Below are 23,555 nucleotides of genomic sequence, written 5' to 3' on the forward strand. Positions count from 1 at the left end.
CTTCAGGTAGTTAGAATAATAATTCAGCACAAAAAGAGGTTACTGGACCCATCGTGCCTATGCTAGCTCTCTGAAGGAGTTAACAACTATTCCCACTCCCCTTGCAAACATGTTCTTATTAAGTACAGGTCTAATTCCCTTTTGAAAGTTATGAATGAATTTGTTACCGCCACACTTTCAGACAATTCCAGATCATCATAACTTACTGTGTGAAAATAAATTCTCCTTAACACCCCTTCCCGACCCCCTCCAGGATTTTGCCAATTGCTTTAAACCTGGTTGCCAACTCTTCTGCCGCTGGAAATATTTTCTCCCTAACTAGCCTATCGAAACACCTGGTGGATTTTGAACAGCTCTATTCGTAAAAATTCATTTATGGGATGTGGGCATCATTGGCCAGGCCAGAATTTATTGCTCATACCTAATTGCCCTTGAGAAGGTGCTGGTGAGCTGCCTTCTTGAACCACTGCAGTCCATATAGGTACACCCACAGTGCAGTTCGGGAGGTAGCTCCATCCAAGTCAGGATGGTGAGTGGCTTGGAGGGGAACTTCCAGTGGGTGGTGTTCTGATGTATCTGCTGCCCTTGTCCCTCTAGATGGTAGCGGCCGTGGGTTTGGAAGGTGCTGCCAAAGGACCCTTTAAACCTCGGAGAAGAACCCCAGCTTCTCTAGTCTTCCCAGATAGCTGAAATCCTTCAACCCTGGTTCCATTTTAGTAAACCTTGTCTAAACTTTATCCATGAACTTTATGATCTTTCTAAAGTGTGGTGCCTAAAATTGGACACAGTACTTTAGCCGACATCTAACCTAACATTTATAAAGGGTTAACATAAACTCCTTGCTTTTGTACTTCATGCCTCCATTTGTGAAACTGAGGATCCTCTGCCTTTTTAACAGCTTTATCAGCTTGTGTTCTCATCAAAAATTTGTGCACGTGAACCCCCAGGAATCTCTGTTCATTCGATCCCTTTAAAATTGCACTGTTTAGTTTACATTGCCTTTTGTCAACATTCCTCCACAAATTGTATCCCATTGCACTTCTCTGCATTAAATTTCATCTGCCATGTGCTGTCCATTTCACCAGTCTGTCTATGCCTTCCTTGAGGTCTGCTACTATCTCCCTCACTATTTGCTATATTTCCAAGCTCGGTGCCATCTGCAAACCTAGAAATTATGCTCCCTATGCGCCATTCCAGGTCATATCAAAAAGTTGCGCAGATTTGATTCATAATGGGTTTTCCCAGATTACATTGTTTAAATCCTTCCGCATGTGCGTATCATGTAGTTGGCAGCTACAATGCCAAATGGATAAAAGTACTTAATCTGCCTTAATATGTTAATTGTGAAACACAACTGCAATCACTTTAAATGCTTCACCATTAACTAGCAAATTTTTATCCAATGCATGCACTTTGATCAAAACTCAGCTGGCTTGTGGCTAAGAAATAATCAGTTTTAAGGTGACTTGGGCAGAGATATATCAATCTGCAGGGCTATGAGAAACTACCTGTTTACACTTGGGAATTGTCTTGACGTAAGACTGCTGCATTCGCAGCTGATTACAAAACAGGGACAACATCTTCCCTGTCCATATTTGCTTGTTTTGTGCATCATGTCTCCCATAAAGCCTCACGAAGCAAAACAGTGTTTAAAAAAAGTAATGAAGCTTTCTACAGAGGGCTGGCGTTGAAAATGTTTAGTAAGACATTCAATAGGAAGGAGAGCTGAATGTTATTTTCTTCATGTCATAAGCAAATGACGTGATGTGCCTAGTATGATTTATATCACTGCATTGCGTGTTTGTTTTTTTAAAGACTTATCAGGTGCTCTTCCATTAAGATGCATTTTAAATATTTTTATTAGCAAAGTGCAGCAAATGTCTAATTAGTGTCTCACATTGTGCAAGATTGATTTAACAACGTAATTTAACATAGGCACAAAACAATATCATTAAGGATGTAAAGATAGTGCTAAGATTAATGTGAAAGACGCTATAATTTAACAGGCATTGATTCTCGGGCAGTTTGGCAGATTTGGAAATCTCCTGATTTACGAATCAGCTTTGTAGGTGTAAACAAACTGTGGGAAGACCAGGGCAACTAGCAATTGTGCAGTGTTCGGTGTGGCTGCGAACAGTCAACTGCAGTATTTTGAGCACTGCAGATTAGCTGGAAGCATTTCAACAATACGTCGTCTATTCTGATGCTTTTCTGTGCAGCTAGAGATTTAACTACTGACAGGCTCAGTTACAGTTGTTTTTTTTTTACATAGGCCAACGGTACTGACATTTAATTTGGGTGTTGTTAATTTGAGTATTCTCCCTAACTGGTGCTCATACTTTAACTTAATCATTTACATTTTAGTTGGGAATTGTGTTATTTGTAGGAAAGGGTGGCATTGGGTAAATATGCAGGTGATTATTTGTGCAATGTGATTTATTTATATTTAACTTGGATCTTTAGTTTTTTCATGCAGTTTGTTACTTGGGCATTCAGTGATTTTAGAAAATCTGACAAAAGCCCTGGGTCACATCTGCACAAGATTAAAATTACCTGCATCAAAAAAATGAAATGCCGTCAAGCAATTTACCTTCAAGGTATCTATGCTTTATTGTCCTGGATGACTCAGGACATTAGCCACCTTGAAGTCTAGCTCCTTGGAGCAAGGACATCACCTAGAGCTCTTAGATCATCTCCTGCATAAACATGGCTCTTACGCCTTGTGCAAAACTGCTCCTGTCTGAAGTAACCTCCACCCTCCGCCTCCATTCACTCCTTCTCCAATGCTTAAGCAAGCTGGATCTGGTATTACTTCTGCACTCTGGATAACTAAAAGGTCTCCTGGAAGATTGCCAATGTACATCATCCCTGAGCAGATTAATCACTGTCCCATTGGTAATTGCTGGTATGGGAAACTGAGATGTCCAGACTGGTGCAGGGAGTTCTATTTTAAGATTGGGATGAGGATCAGTTTCAACCTATGCCCTGTGAAGTACCTGAGTGTTTATTGCCAATGTTGGATAATAACGCTCACTTTTCATAACAGAAATAAGCTCTTCAGAAATACACAATAATGGCAAATTAGAACACTTCAAATCAGCCTGTCAAATTATTTTGAGATAACACCAGGCTAAACACTGCATTTGAACAAAATATATGCACAGGTTAACCCTGAGGTTCACCTATATAGCTGATCAGGAACATTGTAGATGTGATGCTATTATTCAGCTGACATGAATGAGCATCAGTATTGAAGTGACATCTTCTGTGTGCTGATTGTAGATCCTGAAGTGAATGAAAGTCACGAAGGATGTGCATTTCTGTGCTGCATGTTGCATTATTCAAGCAATTTTGGATGCACTAAAGGTGCAATGTGGATACTGTCATACAGTAGTTCGTTTTTCAGCTGTTGATGGTCAGTCCCGCCAATTGAATGTGCTGTTGTATCATTTTCAGAGCTGGATAACAATTGCCAGCCACAAAAAAAATAAAGAGTATGTTTGAAGGCCTTGTTTGTCAAAATGTTTTAAAATATGAATTTTTTTCTTCTTCTTCCAGCAAGGGAAACCTTTTGTGTTTGACAAAGTGTTTTCTCCGAACACGACCCAGGAACAGGTTTACAATGCATGTGCCAAGCAGATTGTTAAAGGTAAGTCGTACAGATGATGGCTTTCAAGTTACTGACATGAAGCCATTTTATAGGGTGGAGAGAGGGAACAATTAAGGAATTTTAGCTTCTTTGTCAAATCTAGAAGTTCCACCAGAAATCTCTTAACTTCCAGTCTTCCGACCATATATTGAACCAATATTTCACTTTTCGTTTGCCCAAATTGCCTTGTACCAAGTAATGGGCACAGGTAAATATTCCAGGCTGCTTGACATTTTGAAAAGACAGACAAAATTGATAAGGAATTGGGAGAGCCCTGATAATAGAGGATGAGATAGGACAGGAGTGAGAAAGGATCTTTGCTCAGAAGAGCAAGAAGTAGAATCAGTATGGGTGGAGATAAGAAATAACAAGAGGCAGAAAACACTGGTGGGAGTGGTTTACAGGTCTCATAAATGCATCTATACTTTTTTTATTCATTCATGGGATGCGGGCATCATTGACTAGGCCAGCATTTATTGTCCATTCTTAATTGCCCTTGAGAAGATGGTGGTGAGCTGCCTTCTTTCACTGCTGCAGTCCATGTGGTGTGGGTATACCCACAGCACTGTTAGGGAGGGAATTCCAGGATTTTAACCCAGTGATAGTAAAGGAATGGTGATATATTTCTAAGTCAAGATGGTGGGTGGCTTGGAGGGGAACTTCTGGGTGGTGGTGTTCCCATGCACCCACTGCCCTTGTCCTTCTGGTGGTAGAGGTTGTGGGTTTTGGAAGATGCTGTTGAAGGAGCCTTGGTGAGTTGCTACAGTGCATCTTGTAGATGGTACACACTGCTGCCACTGTGCAGCGGTGGTGGAGGGAGTGAATGTTGAAGGTGGTGGATGGGGTACCAATCAAGCAGGCTTCTTTGTCTTGGATGGTGTCGAGCTTCTTTAGCGTTGTTGAAGTTGGCTAGGATAGATTGGGAAATTAGATTTAAAAAGTATAACTGTAGATGAACAATGGTGAAATATTTCATTATTGTTAATGAATGTATATTCCATTAAGAAATAAAAAAAACCCATGGGAAAACAGATCCATTCATGGCTTACTAAAGAGGTTAAAGATAGTATAAGATTAAAAAAAAAGGCTTATAATATTGCCAAGAGGAATGGTAAGCCAGAGGATTGGAAGAGTTTTAGATGCCAGCAAAGACTGACCATAAATGACAGAGGGACAAAATAGAATAGGAGAATAAATGAAAAAGTGTAAGAGATTCTACAGGTATGTAAAAAGGAAGAGACATGGGTCCTTTTCCGAGATAGGAAAAATTATTGTGGGGAATAAGGAAATGGCAGAGATGGTGAACAAATAGTAGAAGACTCAAAACATTCCAGAAATAGTGGGGATCCAAGGGCATAATGAGAGTGAGGAACTTAAAAAACTAGTAAAGAAAAAGTACGTGAAATATTAATGGGGCTGAAAGTTGATGAATCCTCTGATGGCCTACCTCTTAGGGTGCTAAAAGACATGTCTGCAGAGCTAATTGTTTGTAATCTTCCAAAATTCACTAGATTTGGAAATGGCAACAGTGGATTGAAAGATAACAAATCCAACACCCATGAAGAAAACAGGGAAGAAAACAAGTCAGTTAGCCTGACATCAGCTATTGGGAAAATTATAGAATCTATATTTTTAAAATTCATTCAAGGGATGTAGGCATCACTGGCTCGGCCAGCATTTATTGCCAATCCCTAATTGCCCTTGTTCAGAGGGCATTTTAGAGCCAACCACATTGCTGTGGGTCTGGAGTCACATATAGGCCAGCAGATTTTCTTCCCTAAAGGACATAGTGAACCAGATGGGCTTTATGGCAATCATCAATGGTTTTGTGGTCATCATCAGGCTTTTATTGAATTCAAATTTCGCCATCTGCTGTTATGGGGTTCAAACCTAGGTTCCCAGAGCGTCTCTGTAATGCTAATCCAGTGACAATACCACTATGAGCAGAATCTTATGTTCGGCGTGCGGGAGGGCGGGTCCCGGTCCCACACGCCAATGCATAAAATGATGCGTGGTGACATCAGGTGTGCGCCCCGACGTCACTGCGTGTCATTCTAAGCTTCCGTTCGGCGGGCGCGCACCAGAGTCAGCTGCTCGCCTGCCGTGCTGTCAAAGGCCTGTTAAGGCCATATAAAAACCAATTAGCCCCATTGAGAAAGCTGCCCGTCCAACCTTAAGGTTTATCTTCGAGTTTATCATGAAACCTCATCCACGGGCGGGATGAGGTTTTATCAATGAAAGAAAAATTTTAATGAAAATTCATAAACGTGTCCCAGCTCTTGTGACACTATCATATGAGGGACATGTCTGAATAATTTTATTTTTTAATTTTTCTCAACCTTAACACTGAAGTTAATCTTGCATTCTGTGCTCTTTCACGCTCATGGGTGAAAGAGCCCAGGCCCTGACTCTCCCTCCTCCCACCGCACACACAGGTAGCGTAGAGCGCTTCTGGGCAGGCCAGTTAAGGCATGTAGCCGATTGCAAGCGGCGATCGGCTCTGTGCCTGCCCACACCCACTCCCGACCTGACGGGGAGAAAATTCTCCCCAATGCCACCGCCTCCCCTATTATTACGCAAGTGACAACAGGTGACTAAGAAAATCATAATATGATGAGGCAGAGTCAGCATGGCTTTATGAAAGGAAAATTGTGTTTTAAAATCTATTGGTGCTTTTTAAGGATGTAACTAGCAGTATAGATAAAGGGGAACCTGTGGATGTAGATTTTCAAAAGGCATTCAATTAGTTGCCACATGAAAGGTTGTTGAACAAGTTAAGGGCTCATGGAGTTAGGGGTAATGTATAGGCATAGACAGAGCATAGGGATGAAGGGATCATTTATAGTGTGGTGCCACAAGGATCAGTGCTAGGCCCTCAGTAATTTACAATCTTTATTCATGACTTAGGTGAAGAGAGCGAGTGTAATCTATCCAAGTTTGCTGACGATACAAAGCTAGGTGTGAAGAGGACCCAAAGGGCTGAATTTTGCCATCATGCCATAGGTCAAAGAGTTTGCAAAGAGATAGGTTACAAAAGTGAACAAGAAGGTGGCAAGTTGGAGTATAATGTGTGAGAGTCTAATGTGTGAGGTTGTTCACTTCAGTTGGAAGAATAGAAAAATTGATTTTTGCTGCTAGTGGCCAATTAGCAGGCAATCACCGAGACGACCACAATCCAATTGAGAACAGAGGCTCCTGCCCAATCAGATGGGCAGCAGCTCGATAGCCTCAGCAACACCACCATTATAGGTAACCACCGTTGAGGGTGTGGCCTGAAGGTGAGGGCAACTTGATGCTGTGGCACCCTCAAAGATGGTGAGTTTGTTTCAAAGACCCGGGGCCAAGCAGGCAGATACTGGCGAACATGAGGGTGGGGACCATCATCTTCAAGCGCAATGCTGCAGCTGCAGGGGGAGGCTTTGTCATCAGAGTCCCCTCTGAGCCATGGAGCAGCCATAAAGAAGCCCTCACCCCATCCCCAGGAACCCACTGGGAGGCCATCATGGTTTACCAGGCGCTTTCCCATCCAGCAACAGGCCCTCCCAGTGCAGGCAAAATGCCAGTGGGGATGGGGGGTAAAAGTGGCTCAATTAGCCGTCCAGATGTGCTGCAGAAGTTCCCTATGCTGACCAGTGTGCCATATTGACATTGGGCTGGGAAAATTCAGTCCAAAGGGTCTACAAAGAAATATAGCTATGTTCTGTGAGTGAACAGCAAGATGAAAGATGGAATATAATGTGGGGAAGTGTGAGATTATTCACTTCAGTTGGAAGACTAGAAAAAATGTTTTTTTTAAAATGGTAAACAAGTTATTAAATGTTTGTGTTCAGAGAGATTTGGGTATTCTTGCACAAGAAACAGAGAAAATGAACATACAGGTACAGCAAGCAATTAGGAAGGCAACTGGTATGTTGGCCTGGGATACAAGAATTAAGAAAGTTTTGCTGCAATTGTGCAGGGCTTTCGTGAGACTACATCTGGAAAAATATGCACAGTTTTAGTCTCTTTACCTAAAGAAGGATATATTTGCCTTATATTTGGGTGCAACAAAGGTTCACTGGATTGATTCCTAGGATGAAAGGATTTCCTATGAGGAGAGATTGAGTGGAATGGGTCTTCCCTTTCTGGGGTTTCGAAGAATGACGGGAGATCTCATTGTAGTATACAAGATTCTGCAAGGGCTTGACAGGGTAAAAGCTAAAAGGCTGTTTCTTCTGGGTGGAGAGTCTAGCACTAGAGGGACTTAGTCTCAGGATTAGGGGATGGCCATTTCAGACTGACATGAGAAGAATGTTCTTCACGCAGAGCAATGATTTCACTATTTTTCAAGCAAGGGCCACTTTAGCAAAAAACCTGCAATGAGAGAGCCACATCGACTATTATAATAGGGACCATCACCTGATTCACTCCTGCTTGTGATAACACAAAGGAAGAAAGGACATTAATTGAAAAGCAGAATACGTTGTTCTTTCTGGGGGAATGCAGGCTTGAAGTGGACTGACTTGGCCTCGCCTCAGTGCTAGGGTAAGGGATTAACTGCAGAATGTGCTTCTCTCTCCCAGGGAGGTGGTTGTGCACTCCAGTATGCCGCATCCTACTCCGATGGCGCCTGCCCCTTGAACACTTCCAAGAGCTAACCACATCGCAATGCCTAGTAGCACCTCCCCAGGTGGAGGCTGCTGTCAGGATTGGCTCACTCCTGAAGGAGCAGGCCCGTTTCCTGCTTACAAACTGATCTCTCTCATTCTCCTCCCTCTCTCACGCCCCCACGCACTCCCTCTCTCACACCCCCACACACTCCCTCTCTCACACCCCCACACACTCCCTCTCTAACTCTCTCACTCCCACACACACACTCATTCCCACACACAATGCAGAATTGTTAGGTCGGCAGGTGGGTGCGAGTGGCGGATCCAGGGGAATGGACGGCCAACCGCGATTGGTCCCCGACCACGATTTCACGCTGGCCTGCCAGACATCACTGGTCAGGGAGCCGCACTTAACATCGATGGGAGCCCTCACTGGCTCGTGGGCCTTGCAATGAAGAACACTGACTTAGAGGGTTGTAAAATGTTGGAATTATTTACCCAGCGGTTTTTGCTTGTTTAGCTGTTGAATATATTCAAGCCTGAGATCAATAGTTATTTGGACTCTAAGGAAATCCAAGGGTATGGGGATTGGGTGAGAAAGTGAAGTTGCGGTTGAGGATCAGCTGTTTTCTTATTATATGGCAGAGAAGGCTCACAGGCCCTATGGGCCCATTACTGCTCCTATTTCTTATGTTTGTAACTCCTGTGTGGAAATGTGTTCTCTTTTTCTTCCAGGCACACACGTACAATGAACAGTGGAGGCTGATATTGAAGAATGGATGAATACAGGCACAGATGGGGCTACCTGAAATCAAAATAGAAAATGCTGAAATGCACAGCCACCTGATCACTATCTGAAAAAGAGAGGGAAACATTTTTCTCTGTCAGATGCTGATTGACCTGCTGTGCATTTTCATCATAACCTGTTTTGACTCTAAATTTTTAGCGATGATTTCCTCACAGCTGTCTAAAATAGGGCTGCTTGGTAATTCCAGCAGCAAAGAAACTAGACAGCAATGACAGCTTTCATTCATATAGCACCTTAATGAAGTAAAATGTCCCAAAGTGTTTCACAGGAACAGAAACAAAGTTTGACACCAAGCTGTGTATGGAGATATTAGGACAGGTGACCAAAAACAAAATGGTCAAAAACATGGCTTCTAAGACACATCTTGAAGCAGCAATGAGAGGTAGAGAGGCAGCGAGGTTTAGGGAAGCAATTGCAGAGCTCAGGGTCTAGGCAACTGAAGGCATGGCTACCAATAGTCGAACAAAAAAACATCAGGGGTGTGCAAGAGACTAGAATTGGAGCAGCGTAGAGTTCTTGGAGGGTAGTAGGACTTGAGGAGGTTACAGAGGTCGGACGGGCGAGGCCATTTAGTGATTTAAAAACATGAGTAAAATTTTAACATTGAGGCATTGCTGGAATGGGAGCCAGTGTAGGTCAGTGAGCACAGGGATGATATATGAACAGGATGCTGTGAGTTAGGATGTGGACAGCAGAGTTTTGAATGAACCCAAGTTTATGGAGGGTGCAATATGTGAGGCTAGCCAAGACAGCATTGGAATTGACAAGTCCAGAGGTAACAAAGGCATAGTTGAGGGTTTCATTAACAGATGAACTGAGGCAAAGGTAGAGACAGGTGATGTTACGGAGGTGAAAGTAGGTAGCCATAGTGATTTCATCAATCAGCATCATCGTTCTGTACAGATTCTAATTTATTTGGAATGGTCAAGGTTGTGCAATTTGGGCAGATCTAGGATATATTTACAACCTCCTTATTTGAATGGCGAATATGATTTTGCTCGCTTAGTGTGATAATTGGCAATTGAGTGACGTTGAGGGAATTAACTCCTCATATGGTCTTCAAGGAAAGTTGTAATTAGTTAGTCAAAGGTTTACTAGTATTCAGAGATGATTTAATGATTTTTAATTATGTGTCTTGTATTCAGGTAAACATTTAATAATCAAATTGAAAGCCAGACCTGCTGCATCTTGTCATCTAACTCAGATCCTCAGATGCCTTGAAGTACATAAAATGCAATGAATTTCTTCTGAAGTAGAATAACAGTTATTGCATAGGCAGATTAAGTTGCATTCATTTGTGCTGCAATTTACTGCTCATAAATGAATGTAATAAATTTCAGTTAAACTGTATATTTATTTGCATAATTAATTATACTTATTTGTCATCCTTTTTCAGATGTGCTTGATGGTTACAACGGAACTATTTTTGCTTATGGTCAAACATCCTCTGGCAAAACACATACTATGGAGGTAAATGGTTGATTTGTGCTTAATGATATATGTTGTCAAAAACAGAAAATATCCATTTCTGAGAATATTTTTGCTGCAATGAATAGACAAGCTACATGTTGAAAGTGAACTAAACTAAGTAAATTCTCACCTTTCTTATCATAACCCTCTTTCTCTCCTATCTACATAAGTGTATCTGGTTGCCTTTTATAAACATTTGTACTGTTTTCTTCAACAGCCTTTCCTACTACTTATTCACCATCATACCTTTAGCTTGTTACACTTGGAAGGGTATCTGAGTCCCAATGTGAAGGATAGTGAAGTTTCATTATTTCCATTGATTCATGCTTCCATTTTGTTCAATGTAATCTTTGAATTGGCCTGTACCATGAGCTTGAGACAAATTGACAGTTAAGCCTTGCACATTGGATTACATTACTTCTCGTTAGTATTTACCTGTATTCAATAGCCACAATCTTTCCTTTAACTGTTTCTTGATGGATAGCTGTTGTTACGCTTTGACAAAATGGCTGATTTTGTTCAACTAGCTAGTGTAGCAATTCCTACGTGACCAGGACAAACCCAACTCAAGGTTTGATGCTGGAAGCCTCTTCAACCAAGGCAATGATGCCAGTCAGTTCACCTGGAGTGAACTGTTTCCATCCTGAGCTGACAGGTACCTAACTCATGTTCTCTGCAGATGAAGTTGTGGAAAGAGGAATAGAGTGAGTTGCCCAGGATACACAGCAGATGGAGCTGGTTTGTCCCTGACTCTGAACATGACACTTCTCGCATCCCCTTTGAGCATTTCCTAGGTGTCGACATCTTCTTGTGTGATTGAGAAATCTCATTGCATACTGCTTCAGTAGTGTTAAGACCTGACAAGTTGCCCAGGTTTTTTTGTGATCATAGAGCATTTAATTTATGCAGCCCATCTGGGTCCATAAATATACATTGGTGCAAAAACACTGCAACCAAAAATTCTGTACCTCTCTGAAAAATACAGAGCACCTTTCATGGCCCAAATTGAACAACTTGCTGCCGTGATCTGAACCAATGATGGAAAAGTATGTTTATTTATTTTGAATCTTGCAATTACCAATCCCCATTCTATAATCTCCTTTTCCTCAAATGACAGGCTAGGTAAGTAACTTACCTCATGTTTACACCAGTGTCTGAAGCCAGCTCCTCAATAGCAATTCATCTTAGGAGAGAAACATGGCTGGGGTTGGGAAATCACCCATCCAAATCCTCTGTTGTGTGACTTTTTTTCTTAGGGCTCTGATGCTGTCTGCCACCCATCTTCAAATTTCATTTAGTTTTGATGCTTCCTTTATTGTGTGAAGTACATAAAGAAAAAAATTAGATGCATTACGATTTGAAAGCATCAGAGTTTATTTCATACCAATAGTGTCCCTGTTGTCCCTTCATGGATAGAACCAAGCAGATGGCATGGTTCCGTGATTTTGCATTGGTATTAATTAAGTTATGAATTGCCACAGTGCTTAAGGGGATTGTTGCACCTTCATTCAGGAAATAATCCTCTAAACCCATTTTCCATTAGTCTTCTTCCTGCCAAGGGTAATCTTTATGCTGTTTTTAATGTAAAGCTTTAGAATGAGTGTGTAATAAGGGAATATTAAGCTCTTTCAGAATGAAAGAGAAGCTTTTCAAAGAATATTTCCTTTAAGTGGTTGCAGATGTTGTTCAGATATTGATGCGCAAATGTGACGAATTTTACATTTCAGGGGAAACCCAAAGGGATGAATAATTTGGATCATTGATTGCAGAGTATCTGGACTTAAATTATGCTGCACTCCAGCCATAAGCAATATCTGCCATTGTTTGCTTTTTGTTTTTATGTGGCTTGTCTGAACATACCTGCCAGAAGGCAGTTTATTTTTTTCTAGGGAGATGCATTAGCATTGGTTCGCTCATTGTTTCAGTAGATAATTGACTGTGTGGTGTGCTGCTGAACCACATAGACCAGAGCTTTGGTCCCTGTTCTGCTGTATATTAAATGACTCCCTTCAAGACGCTGTTAGGGCCAATGCAATTGACCACAATGTGTCTCTGCTCTAGGAAGAGAAAGAACTAATGTTCCAGCTCCCAATCGCTGTTCATAGGAGCTAGTGTGAAATGATCATCAAAACCATTATCTCAGTGTAAAGTACATTAGTAGAAGGTTAGAATATATTTTAAAAGAGATGGTAATATGAAGCAATAGAGGACCCCCACCTGGTGCCCTGTTTGCAGTTCTGGTCATTTGCTATTAGATGATATTGACTTGAGGATCCAGGATAGGAAAACAAATATACCTGGCAATTTTTCTTGCCTGGTCTCTCCTACCCCAATGCTAGATGGTGACATTGTACCATTTACATGGCCCACAGGCACTGCCAGCACAAACTCCCTCAAGGCAATGCCTGAAAAGTTGCAGGAAAATTAAATGTAGCTGCAGGTCACTTGGGCCTCAGCTGCATCTTGGGACTTGGCGCTGCTGATGTCAATCAACAAACAAAGTCCTGGGTAAAGAATAGGTTGCTTAATAGCGACTTTGAGCTTTCGGCCTGCTCCCCAAGGCCCCACAGATCCCCAATCACCAGAGACCTGCCAGCAGGCCTCAGCCCAGTGTCCTCCAGCTACCTCTACCCGAGAACGCTCTGTAAGTAGACCAACAAGGAAATGAGGCAGAAGGTCAGAAATATCCCTTCCACACTCATTACCATAGCCTCATCTACTTCCGGAATATTCATCCTCTATCATCTTGTGAATCAAAATTCTGAGGGAAGGTTGAGGAAGCTGCAGTTTTTCTTTTTTGGAAAGGAAAGGACTTTGATGTGACTGAACAGATATTTTCAAATTTATGAAGGAGATTAATAAACCTGATCCAGACACATTTGGAACACTTGTTACAATGTTCAAAAACAAGAGGTTATAAATCAAAAGTTGAGAGCAAATGTGAACTATTTCAAAGCCAGGGTAAAATACACATGAAATGAGGTGCTTAGAAAGTCACTGAAGCAATTAGTAGAATTCAAAGCAGACGTGATCCTGAGTTTTATAAATAAGGGCATAGAGTTCAAAAGCAAAGAAGTTAAGATAAACCTGTGTGAAACACAGCTCCAGCCTCAACTGGGGTATTGTGTTCACGTCAGGAAGCTTGTGAAAGCATTAGAGAGGTTGCAGAAAAGATTTGTGAGAATGATTCCAGGGATGAGGTACTTCAGTTACGTGGATAGATTGGAGAAGCTGGGTTATTCTCCTTGGAGAACATTAAGAGGAGATTTGAACAACTCTATAAAGAGGCGTTCAAAATCCTGAGGGGTCTGGATAGATAAGGAGAAACTTGCCCCATTGGCTGAATGATCAAGAACTAGAGGACACTGATTTAAGGCGATTGACCAAAGAAGCAATGGTGACATGAGGAAAACTGTTTTTACGCAGCAAGTGGTTAGGATCTGGAACGCACTGCCTGAGTGTGTAGTGGGGTTAGATTCAATCAAGGCCTTCAAAAGAAAATTGGATAATTACCTGAAGAGAAAAATTTGCAGGGCTACAAGGAAAAGCTAGAGTTAGAGGACTAATGAGTTGCCCTTGCTGAGAGCGGACATAGACACAGCAGACCGATTGCATTCTGTGGCCCAGTTTTTCACTCCAGGGTTGAGTGCGCAGAGATGGGAGAATTCCCGCTACTGCGAACCCAACCTTTAAAAATGGCTGCCCACAGGTTGGTTTTTCATTCCTGGGTAGGCTGGATTGGGGCCCATCGCCCCTGGAACGAGTGTGGAAGTAGAGGTGGGCTGGGTGGAAGGCCTGCCTCCATGCCCCAGCACTGTGTTGAAATAAATCTTAAAAAAAGCAAAAAAAACAACCCTCCAGTCCTCACCCCATTATACACTCCCTATGTCCAATCTATGCCAACCCATGCCCCTCTACCTAACCCCGTGGCTCCTCAAGACCCATATGCCAAGCTGTGCCCTTCCACCCAACCCACACATTCCTTTAGCCCTTACTTAGTGCCAACTCATGCCAACCTATGCCCCCACCCAGCACTCTTTGCCTTTACCACTCCATGTAAACTCACCTAGTATCCTTTCACAGTTCCTTGACAGCTTGAAAGTTCTTTGATGGTTCTTCGACAGCTTGATAATTCCAGTGAGGTTGTGCCAAAGGGCCTCTCCAAAGGGGTACCCAAATCCAAACGAATCCACCAAGTTCAGACCTACTCTTATGTGTTCTAATCTGCACACTCCGGATTTCGCGCTCTGAGCCTACCAAAATCCCATTTCAGTGGAGGCAGCTGGTGATTTAAGTGAGGAGCTGACTCCATAAACCACGCACATGCAAACGCCGGCCTGACTGCAGTCCCGCGCCCGTGAAAATGGAACCTGCCGTGTTCGGTGGCAGAACTTAGAATTTTCATCCATTTCCAGATTTTTGCCACCGCACCGAGGAAATCTCTGCCTATGATCCCAGGAGGCTGCCAAATATGGTTTGAGAGTGGAGGCTGTAGGATATTACGAAGGAGGTGGGAAAACAAGGTTAAGATAACAAGATAACAAAAAAGAGGGGCAGGCTTGCTGAGTTAAGTGGGTGTTGCTTGTTCCAAAAGTTTGCAGTTTCTCTAATGCCTGTCCATAACAGAAGAGGCAAATTTTAATTTCTTGACTGCTTTCCTGAGGTGGTGAAGTTGTTTCATCCTTTTAACATCCTAACCCAAAAGCAAATTTTCAGTACATTCTATTCATGCATCAATGGAAAATCCACCTGTTTATATGGGGCAGAATTTTCCCCTTGGCGTGTGGGGATGGGCCCCGCATGTCCGCATGTAAAATGATGCATGGTGACGTCAGGCGAACATTCTGACATCACCGCGCGCCATTGCGATATTTCGTTGGGCGGGCGCACGATGATATCCGTTGCGCGTCCGCCATTAATTAACGGGCCACTTAAGGCCCTTGACTCACTAATTGACGTCGACTTTTCAGCGCCCATGCAGCCTTCAGGTCAGCGCATGGGCACAACGGGCAGGCGGGTAGGACACATTTGTATAAACCTCATCCACGGGCGGGATAAGAGGGCTCAGTGGGGTCGCGAGTGTGCTCTGTCAAGTATTGATTTTTCAAAGTTTTTGAAACTTGCCTGTGTGATCTGCAATATTTCAAATCACATTCCAGCTGCTTGGTCTGGACTCTTAACCCTCAGGTCAGCACTCTGCGGCGAGGGATCTTTTTTGGGCCTGCAGGTTTCTGGAAGCCTTCCCTAAGCCTGGGAATGGGAGCTGAACTCTCCACTGGAGGCACCTCATCTGAGGAGGAAGGGAGGGCTAGAAGGAGGAGGAGGCTAGGAGTGCACATTCAGCCTCCAGGGGAGCCACCTTTGACAGGACAGGCGCAGGCACAAGGGGTGCAGAGCCAAGAGGTAGTCCAAAGCGGAAGGGGCCGCAGAAGACGCCACTATCCTGCTGCCAGGGTATACAGGCAGCGAAGCAGCCACCTCAATATGTCTGAGGTGCAGTGCCGAAGGAGGCTCCGTCTCTCAAGGGAGACAGTCAACTGTATCTGTCAGATGATTGGGCCTGAGATCTCTGCTAACTGTGTGGGTGGACACCCCATGCCAGTGGCTCTAAAGGTCACAGCTGCCCTCAACTTCTATGCCTCTGGTTCCTTCCAGGGCTCGGTGGGTGACCTTTGCGGTGTCTCCCAATCAGCTGTCCACACTTGTGTCAAGCAGGTCACAGACGCTCTGTTCAGGCATGCATTGACCTTCATCCACTTCCGTTGTGATCAGGCAAGTCAGACACAGTGAGCCAGAGGCTTTGCGGCCATTGCTGGCTTCCCCCGTGTCCAGGGTGCAATAGACTGTACACATGTGGCCATCAAGGCGCCAGCAGGTGAACCTGGTGCCTTCGTCAACAGGAAGGGCTTCCACTCCATGAACGTGCAGATAGTGTGTGATCACAGGATGCAGATTCTACAAGTCTGTGCAAGGTACCCAGGCAGCTCCTAAGATGCCTACATCCTCAGACACTCCCAGGTGCTGGAGCTCCAGCCTGGCTTAATGGATGGCTGCTGGGTGACAAGGGCTATCCCCTCAGAAGGTGGCTCATGACGCTTCTCCACCATCCAAGAACAGAAGCTGAGCAGCGGTACAATAGGAGCCACGGCTCCACAAGGGCTGTGGTGGAGAGAGCCATTGGTCTTCTCAAGATGTGCTTCCGATGCCTGGACCGCTCAGGGCTCGCACTCCAGTACCCCCCAGATCGTGTCTCAGTGATAATGGTCGCATGCTGTGCTCTCTACAATCTTGCGCTGGAAAGGGGGGATGCAGTGGATGATGAAGACGTTGACGCAGTGGCTGCGGCTGCACACGATGAGCCCAGCAGTGAGTCCGAGGATGAGCACGCACAGGGAAATGCTGAGGGGGTAGACGCTGACCCAGGCATACTGCAGGGAGGCAGGGACACCCAGGAGGCTTTGATCCAATGAACCTTCAACTAACACACCACAGATGGACCTCCAGGACAAGCCTGGGCTGTAGGCTCCATACTCAATGCCTATGTTCCAAATCTCCCAGGTTAGGAACAGTAGCTAATGGCCTTGTTAATAAAGCCGAATGTCCCACAAAGCACTCCTAGAATTTTTGGAAACCATACACATGCAGAAGAAAAGAGGCACCCTCAGCCATGGTCACATGTCTGAATTTAATATCACAGGCAAAGAAACTTAATGAAACAAAATTACAAGGGTGTTCCAATTCAAAGCAAATCATAAACACCGAATCTTGGGCCAACACAAAAGCACCAGTGATAAACCCGTGGTGTGCCTGAGGTGCCGTATGTTTACGTTTCCGGGTGCTATGTCTTGGTGCTTCCCCATCGCTGGGAGCGGTGTCTGAGACAGCCTGCTGACTCTGCTTTCCTGTTGGCCTCGATGACCTTGGTGGTCGTCCTCTGACACGTGGAACCTGTGCTGGCCCTGCCTGGGAGGGAGCTGCCAGTTCCACAGCTGGCATCTCCCCAGTCGCCGCAGCCTCACTGAATGCTACGGTCACTGGGAGAGGGGCGGAGGAGCTGCCGCCCTCATCCAGAGCGACCTGAGAGGAGCCCGCAGAGACGACAGGGCAGCTGCTGCGCCGACATGAGGTCACTTCAGACCTCCCTGCTCACCGTGGATGGATGGGCACCAAGCTGGGAAACTTGGTGCCCACACCATCTCCCACACTGGCACTGACCAGCTGAGGTCAATGCCGATGTGAGGGCTTGCTGGTCAGAGCGCATCCCCAGGAAGCCCTGATGGGTCTCCTGGAGGAGACTCGCCACAAGAGTCGCCACTCTCTCCATGGAGGACGCATGGCGCTCATTGCTTCGGCGATCGTCCGCGTAGACTCCTCCACCACGGAGACCAAGCCAAGCATAGCCTCATGTATCTCCCCCAGATGATCCCACACACCCGGCCGCATTTTCTGCACCTGCTGCATCGCGGACGACTCCAGAGGCACATCATCAGGCACCAACTGAGCATGTGCCTGGTCCCTTGCAGTCCTCTGACTGCTGGCGCCATGGGCACTCACTGTCTCTGCCAGCTCCTCCAGCGACTGTGAAGTGCCCTCACCGCTGTGCCCCGGGACACTAGCTGATGTTCTCACTCCCACTGAAGTGCTAGTATCTGCGCTGGTGCCTGCCTGGCAGAGATGGTGTGACGCTGGTGAGACTTCAGGGCCCTCAGGTGTGAGAGGGGGCCTCTGCTGCTCCTCCTCCCGGCCCTGCTCTGCTGATGCTGAAAGGAAGAACAAGGACATTGGATCAGTTAACGTGGAGACAATGTCAATGTGCATCCCTGTCCCCCGGATCATTATGCGCTCATCCTTCCACAAGCAATGGTCAAACCATGTTGCAAACTTCAATCACTGAACATTCATCACTGCCATGGCTGTTGGGAGAACAATGATGACCTCACTGCTGGGCAAACATGCCTGCCTGTGGCACCCCAGCCTCACTGACATCAGTGGACCTGGGCACATGGCGCCTCTCCAAATCTGGGGCTTCCTGCTCAAAGCGGCTGAGAATGGCAAAATGCACCTGGACGCCGCCAGTCCTTACGCTCTGCAGCATTATGAACATTCTCCTGAAAATGAGAGAAGAGCATCGATTTGAACAAGTTGTACCTGGACTCTCTTCACGGACGGCCCACCCCAACCAGAGTGGGACATTGCAGGGCTCCAGTGCCTCCTCACCCCACTGCTGCCAAACACTCACACAAAGGTACAAGGCCTGTCCACCACACCCCCCACACCCTCCTTGGCCACATGCTGCCTACATCGCATTAGGCACCACATGGTATATCCTTCCATAGCATGGAGGCACAAGCACATGGAGCGCAGAGCGCAGCAGATAGTTCGTTGCCACGCCACCTTGAAGCTCCCCTCCCAGCATCTCATCACTCTGACTTTGACATGTCCTGGAGTTCCAGCACTGCGCCTAGGTGCAGCTCCTCCAGGTTGCCCCCTGAACAGTCATGTGGGTCTCAGTGTACCACATGCTGTGGGCACAGAACCCATCTCTTCACCACCCTCTCAGGCTGACCTTAGCATGGGCAATATCTGCTGGCCCACCCAGCGGAGGACACATGCCGTCAATGATTCAACGCAGTCACCACACTCAAGCTTGGGGGCGGGGGTCAGCAGGGGGGAAAGCCGACCTGTTGGGTTGAATGACCAATGCCAACATTGTCCTCACCCTTCCAGAGCGCAACAAGTCATTGAAGCGCTTGCGATACTGGATCCAAGTGCACTGCACCACGTCATGGGAGCTCACCACCTCCGCCACCTTCTCCCAGGCACATTTCATCATGTAGGGGGGCCTCCTCTCCCGTCCTGGGGAACCAGCGCCTCCTGCCGTGCTGCCACCTCCTCGAGGAGGGCAGCAAGACACTCATTGGAAAAACAAGGGGCACACTGGCCCCCCCGTCCTACCCTCTGGCCTGGCCTGCCCCGATGGCTTACCCTCTGGACTTGCGTAACCTCCATTGCCCCTCTGCAGAGCCCTTCACTCAGCCATTGAGAGCAGTCTTTACAAGGCAGCCAGGCCTTCCTTTATACAGGCCGCCAGGTCGCCATTGGACCCGATGGGCTGAGTGCGCCCGCTGACGCCCGCTCACTCCCGCTATGCACGGGAGTCGTGAAGTACACTCCCGCTCCCGCTCCACCCCCGCCCCCCCGCCATCCAGAAAACTCTGCCCATGGAATCATTTCCATTTTAAATCAAGTTGACTTCAGATTTTGTGTTTTTTATGGATAACATTAAACGATAATTTGCTTTTGGACTAAATGTTGAAGGAGATGAATCTCTGTTCACCACTTACGGCAAAATTATGAATGCATTCTTTGCAAACCTTCAGGATTTCATTACAAATAGCAAATTAAGTTGCATTTTGTGTCTCTTCATTACATTGTGGAGCTTTACTTGGAGCTGGTCTACATGGTCACTGCCTTTGTCCCTTCTGATGTAGCATGCTTGGTCAGCTCCCCAGCAGCAGAAGGCAGCGGGCGCTCTGGATCTCCCAGGAGCTGATAGTGTGACGCTGGTTGTAATAGGCCAAACGGGAAATCTCAGCCACGATGCACCTGAAGCTAAAACAAAAACAAAAATACCTGGAAAAACTCAGCAGGTCTGGCAGCATCTGCGAAGAGGAATATAGTTAACGTTTCGAGTCCGAATGACTCTTCATCAGAACTAAGGAAAAATAGAAAAGAGGTGAAATATAAGCTGCTTTAAGGGGGTGGTGGTGGTGGGGTGGGGGGGGTGGGTGGGGGGCACAGGTAGAGCTGGATAGAGGGCCACTGATAGGTGGAGATTGCCAAAAGATGTCATAGACATAGTAAATGGGATTAAGTAGGTAGGTCAGGTGTTTCTCACGTGTCGGTGCAGACTCGATGGGCCGAAGGGCCTCTTCTGCACTGTGATTCTGTGTGATTCTGTATCCTGGTACGAAGGTCATGAAACGTGGTAAGCCAGAGGCCCAGGCTAATCCTTTGGGAACATGGGTTCAAATCCACCATGACTGATGGTGCAATTTAAATTCAATTAATAAAACTGAATATAAAGCTAGTCATTGACTGTTGTAAAAACCTACCACTAATGCCCTTTTGGGAAGGATATCTGCCATCCTTACCTGGCCTACATGTGAGACCAGACCTACTGCAGTGTGGTTGACTTCTCTCTGAAGTGTTCTGGGAAGCCACTCTGTTCAAGGGCAATTAGGGATGGGCAACAAATGCTGGCCTTGCAGCAATGCCCACATCCCATCAAAGAATATTTAAAAAATGGAAGTGTGCTCCATAGTCCTTCAAAGAACAACTGTGCTTGGTTAGTGTGGTATTCTGAAGGTGAACCTAATTTGTTTCAATATACAGTAACAGAAATGTGGCCCCCTTCAGTAAATAACTATTTGCAACATATCTCAAGTATATTAAACAATCACTTTTTTTTTAAACTTATGTCCTAGGGAAAGCTTCATAATCATCAGCTGATGGGCATTATTCCAAGAATAGCACATGACATCTTCGATCACATCTATTCCATGGATGAGAATCTAGAATTCCATATTAAGGTAAATATGAAGCAGCTTCTTCATGAAGAGTCAGTCTCCGGGTAACCATGACATTGCATGCTGTGTAGTAATCTGTTGAGCATTTTTTTGTCTCTCATGCTATGCTTATGTGTGAACTTATGCTTGCACTTGCCTAAAGTGGATATGAAAATGCCAAGTTAGAGTAGTTTCTAGCACCTGGAACTGTATTAGCTCCAGTGCACTAGCTGAAGCTGATGCAGATCCCAACAACGTGCATTGTTGCAAGAGCTCTTTTTGCATAGCGTTGTGAATTTCTCCTCACCCCTCCTTCAATGGACATTGCTTTGTGTATGTAACTAAATAGAGCAAGCCCCATGTACTAAGTGCTTCATTTTCTATGGAACCTCTTTGAGTGCCATCATACATGCAATGCCTACTTGTGGACAGTGATGCTCAAATTGTTGAAGGAAATAAGAACATTGTGGACAAAGTAAATCGGCAAATGCGAGATGTTGTTTAACTAATTCTGGAAAAGGTCTTATAATATGGGTATCATTCTCCATTTAGTTTGTTTAAATCTCATGATCTGAGCATTGCAAGTGAATTTATAGATTAGTCGGCATTCATTTGCAAGTGTGCGATGAAGGCCATCAGTTCTTCTATAGAGTGATGTATTTGCAAGTCATATAATCAGAGTTAATTTAAACATCCTGAGCTTTAGAAATCCACTTTATGTCTTTCTAGCTTTAAACAACATTGTTAAAATCTTACAATTTTTGCTCAAGTGCAGTGAAACTTGTTGCTGCTGTAAGTAGGATGAGCATGTTAATCTTAGGGGTGCATCTGTACCGCACAATATCAGTAATGTAACCCAGATATGTGGCAAAGAACTATCTTATGGCCTGATCTGGATATGTGCATTGTTTACATGTATGCTGCATTAATCTCTCTGAATGCAGACGAACCAAACAATTGGGCCAGAATTATGTGGCCCCTTAAGGTGGGATAGCAAGTGGGTGGAGGGGGTCCATAAAATTGGGTGCAATGCCAGCAGCATTGTTCTCGCCACCTACCCACCCTGCCTGTACTGCAATTTTACCAAGGACAGGGGAAGCCTCGGACCTGATGTGGATCAATTGACAGCTTAAGTTAAGTTAATCATCGCTTAAGATCCTCCGCCCACTAAAGTTGGGATTTTACCCGCAGCGGGAGACCCACGCTTGGTCACCAGATTGGCAGGTAAAACCTGGTGAGCCTTGGTGCCAGGCTTGGGGGGGTGTGGGGGAGTTGGGGGGTGGTGCCGTGCATCCTTGATGGGCACCCTGTCCCCATCAGAGGCCCCTCCACTCCCCAAGGTGCAAACCCACCCCACCCCACTGCATTCCTCTCACCATACCTTTTCCAACCTGCCAGCCTGGCCCCAGTTCCAACACTGAATGCCTTCCTCTCGGCCTTGCAACAGTCTCAGGAGTGGCCACCGCTCCTGACCCTCCGATTGGCCATGAGTTCTCTGTGGTGGGACTTCATCTTGGTGAGGGGTGGATGTCCCTCCTCAAGCTAATTAAAGGGCCATTGGCTGTTTCGTGACTGCGGGGCGAGGCTGCCAATCAAAGGCAGGCTTGACCCTGACTTTTACACAAGGGGGCGGAACCTTGGTGAGATGAATCAAGGTACAAATTGTTAAACCACTTTCTTTCACAGCAAATAAACATCAAGAATAATAGTTAGGAACTGAATCAGTTAACTCAATCAATACAACTTGCATTAGTGCAACAATGTGCAATAATGAACACCACATGCTTCCCCACATTATTAGATCATCCAGTTTTACTTAAAATAATTCCTACCTACTCCTCCATATTCTAACCTTCAAGTGGCCTTTTCTGGAACTGATTGACTTGCAGCTTTCTAGTTTTGCAATCGTAATAGACAGTGTAGCAGTTTGTGCTGTTAGTGAATTTGTAGCTTTCACTTTCTCCTCAAATACTAAAATGATAAATGACATGATACTTTGCTATCTCTACTGGACAAGCACTATAGTGTAACAATGATAAGTGGCTTGTGGAGCTCACAATACACATAACGTGTGGTATAGTGCTATAGGGTAGAATGTTCAGCACACTGTCCAGAATACACTTCATGTTGAAAACTGGACCAGAATGTTTTTTTAGTACATTGCGGAGTTTTACTTGGAGCTGGTGTACTTGGTCACTGCCTTTGTCCCTTCCGATACAGCGTGCTTGGTCAGTTCCTGGGCAGCAGCAGGCGCACATTGGTCTGGATCTCCCAGGAGCTGATGGTGCTGCGCTTGTTGTAATGGGCCAGACAGGAAGCCTCACCCATGAGCTCGGAAATGTCATTCACGAATGAGTTCTTGAAGCTCATGTCCTTGGAAGGGATGCCGGTGTCGGGGTGAATCAATCTGCTTCATCACTTCGTAGATGTAGATGGAATAACTCTCCTTCCTCAACCTTTGCCACTTCTTG

The 23,555-nt window shown here is 45.3% G+C and overlaps 1 protein-coding gene across 1 annotated transcript in view; it reads left to right on the forward strand.

Annotated features, from left to right (window-relative positions):
* The window catches only part of kif5c (kinesin family member 5C), a 192,549-nt gene that overhangs the window by 75,447 nt on the left and 93,547 nt on the right, over positions 1–23,555 (forward strand). Inside the window, exons 2-4 of the mRNA XM_078552528.1 lie at positions 3,559–3,649; positions 10,443–10,516; positions 21,004–21,108. Of these exons, the coding sequence (XP_078408654.1) occupies positions 3,559–3,649; positions 10,443–10,516; positions 21,004–21,108 (270 nt within the window). The remainder of the gene's footprint in view (positions 1–3,558; positions 3,650–10,442; positions 10,517–21,003; positions 21,109–23,555) is intronic.

The sequence above is a fragment of the Cetorhinus maximus genome, chromosome 11 (assembly GCF_964194155.1).
Source record: "Cetorhinus maximus chromosome 11, sCetMax3.hap1.1, whole genome shotgun sequence".
Taxonomy (NCBI): Eukaryota; Metazoa; Chordata; class Chondrichthyes; order Lamniformes; family Cetorhinidae; genus Cetorhinus; species Cetorhinus maximus.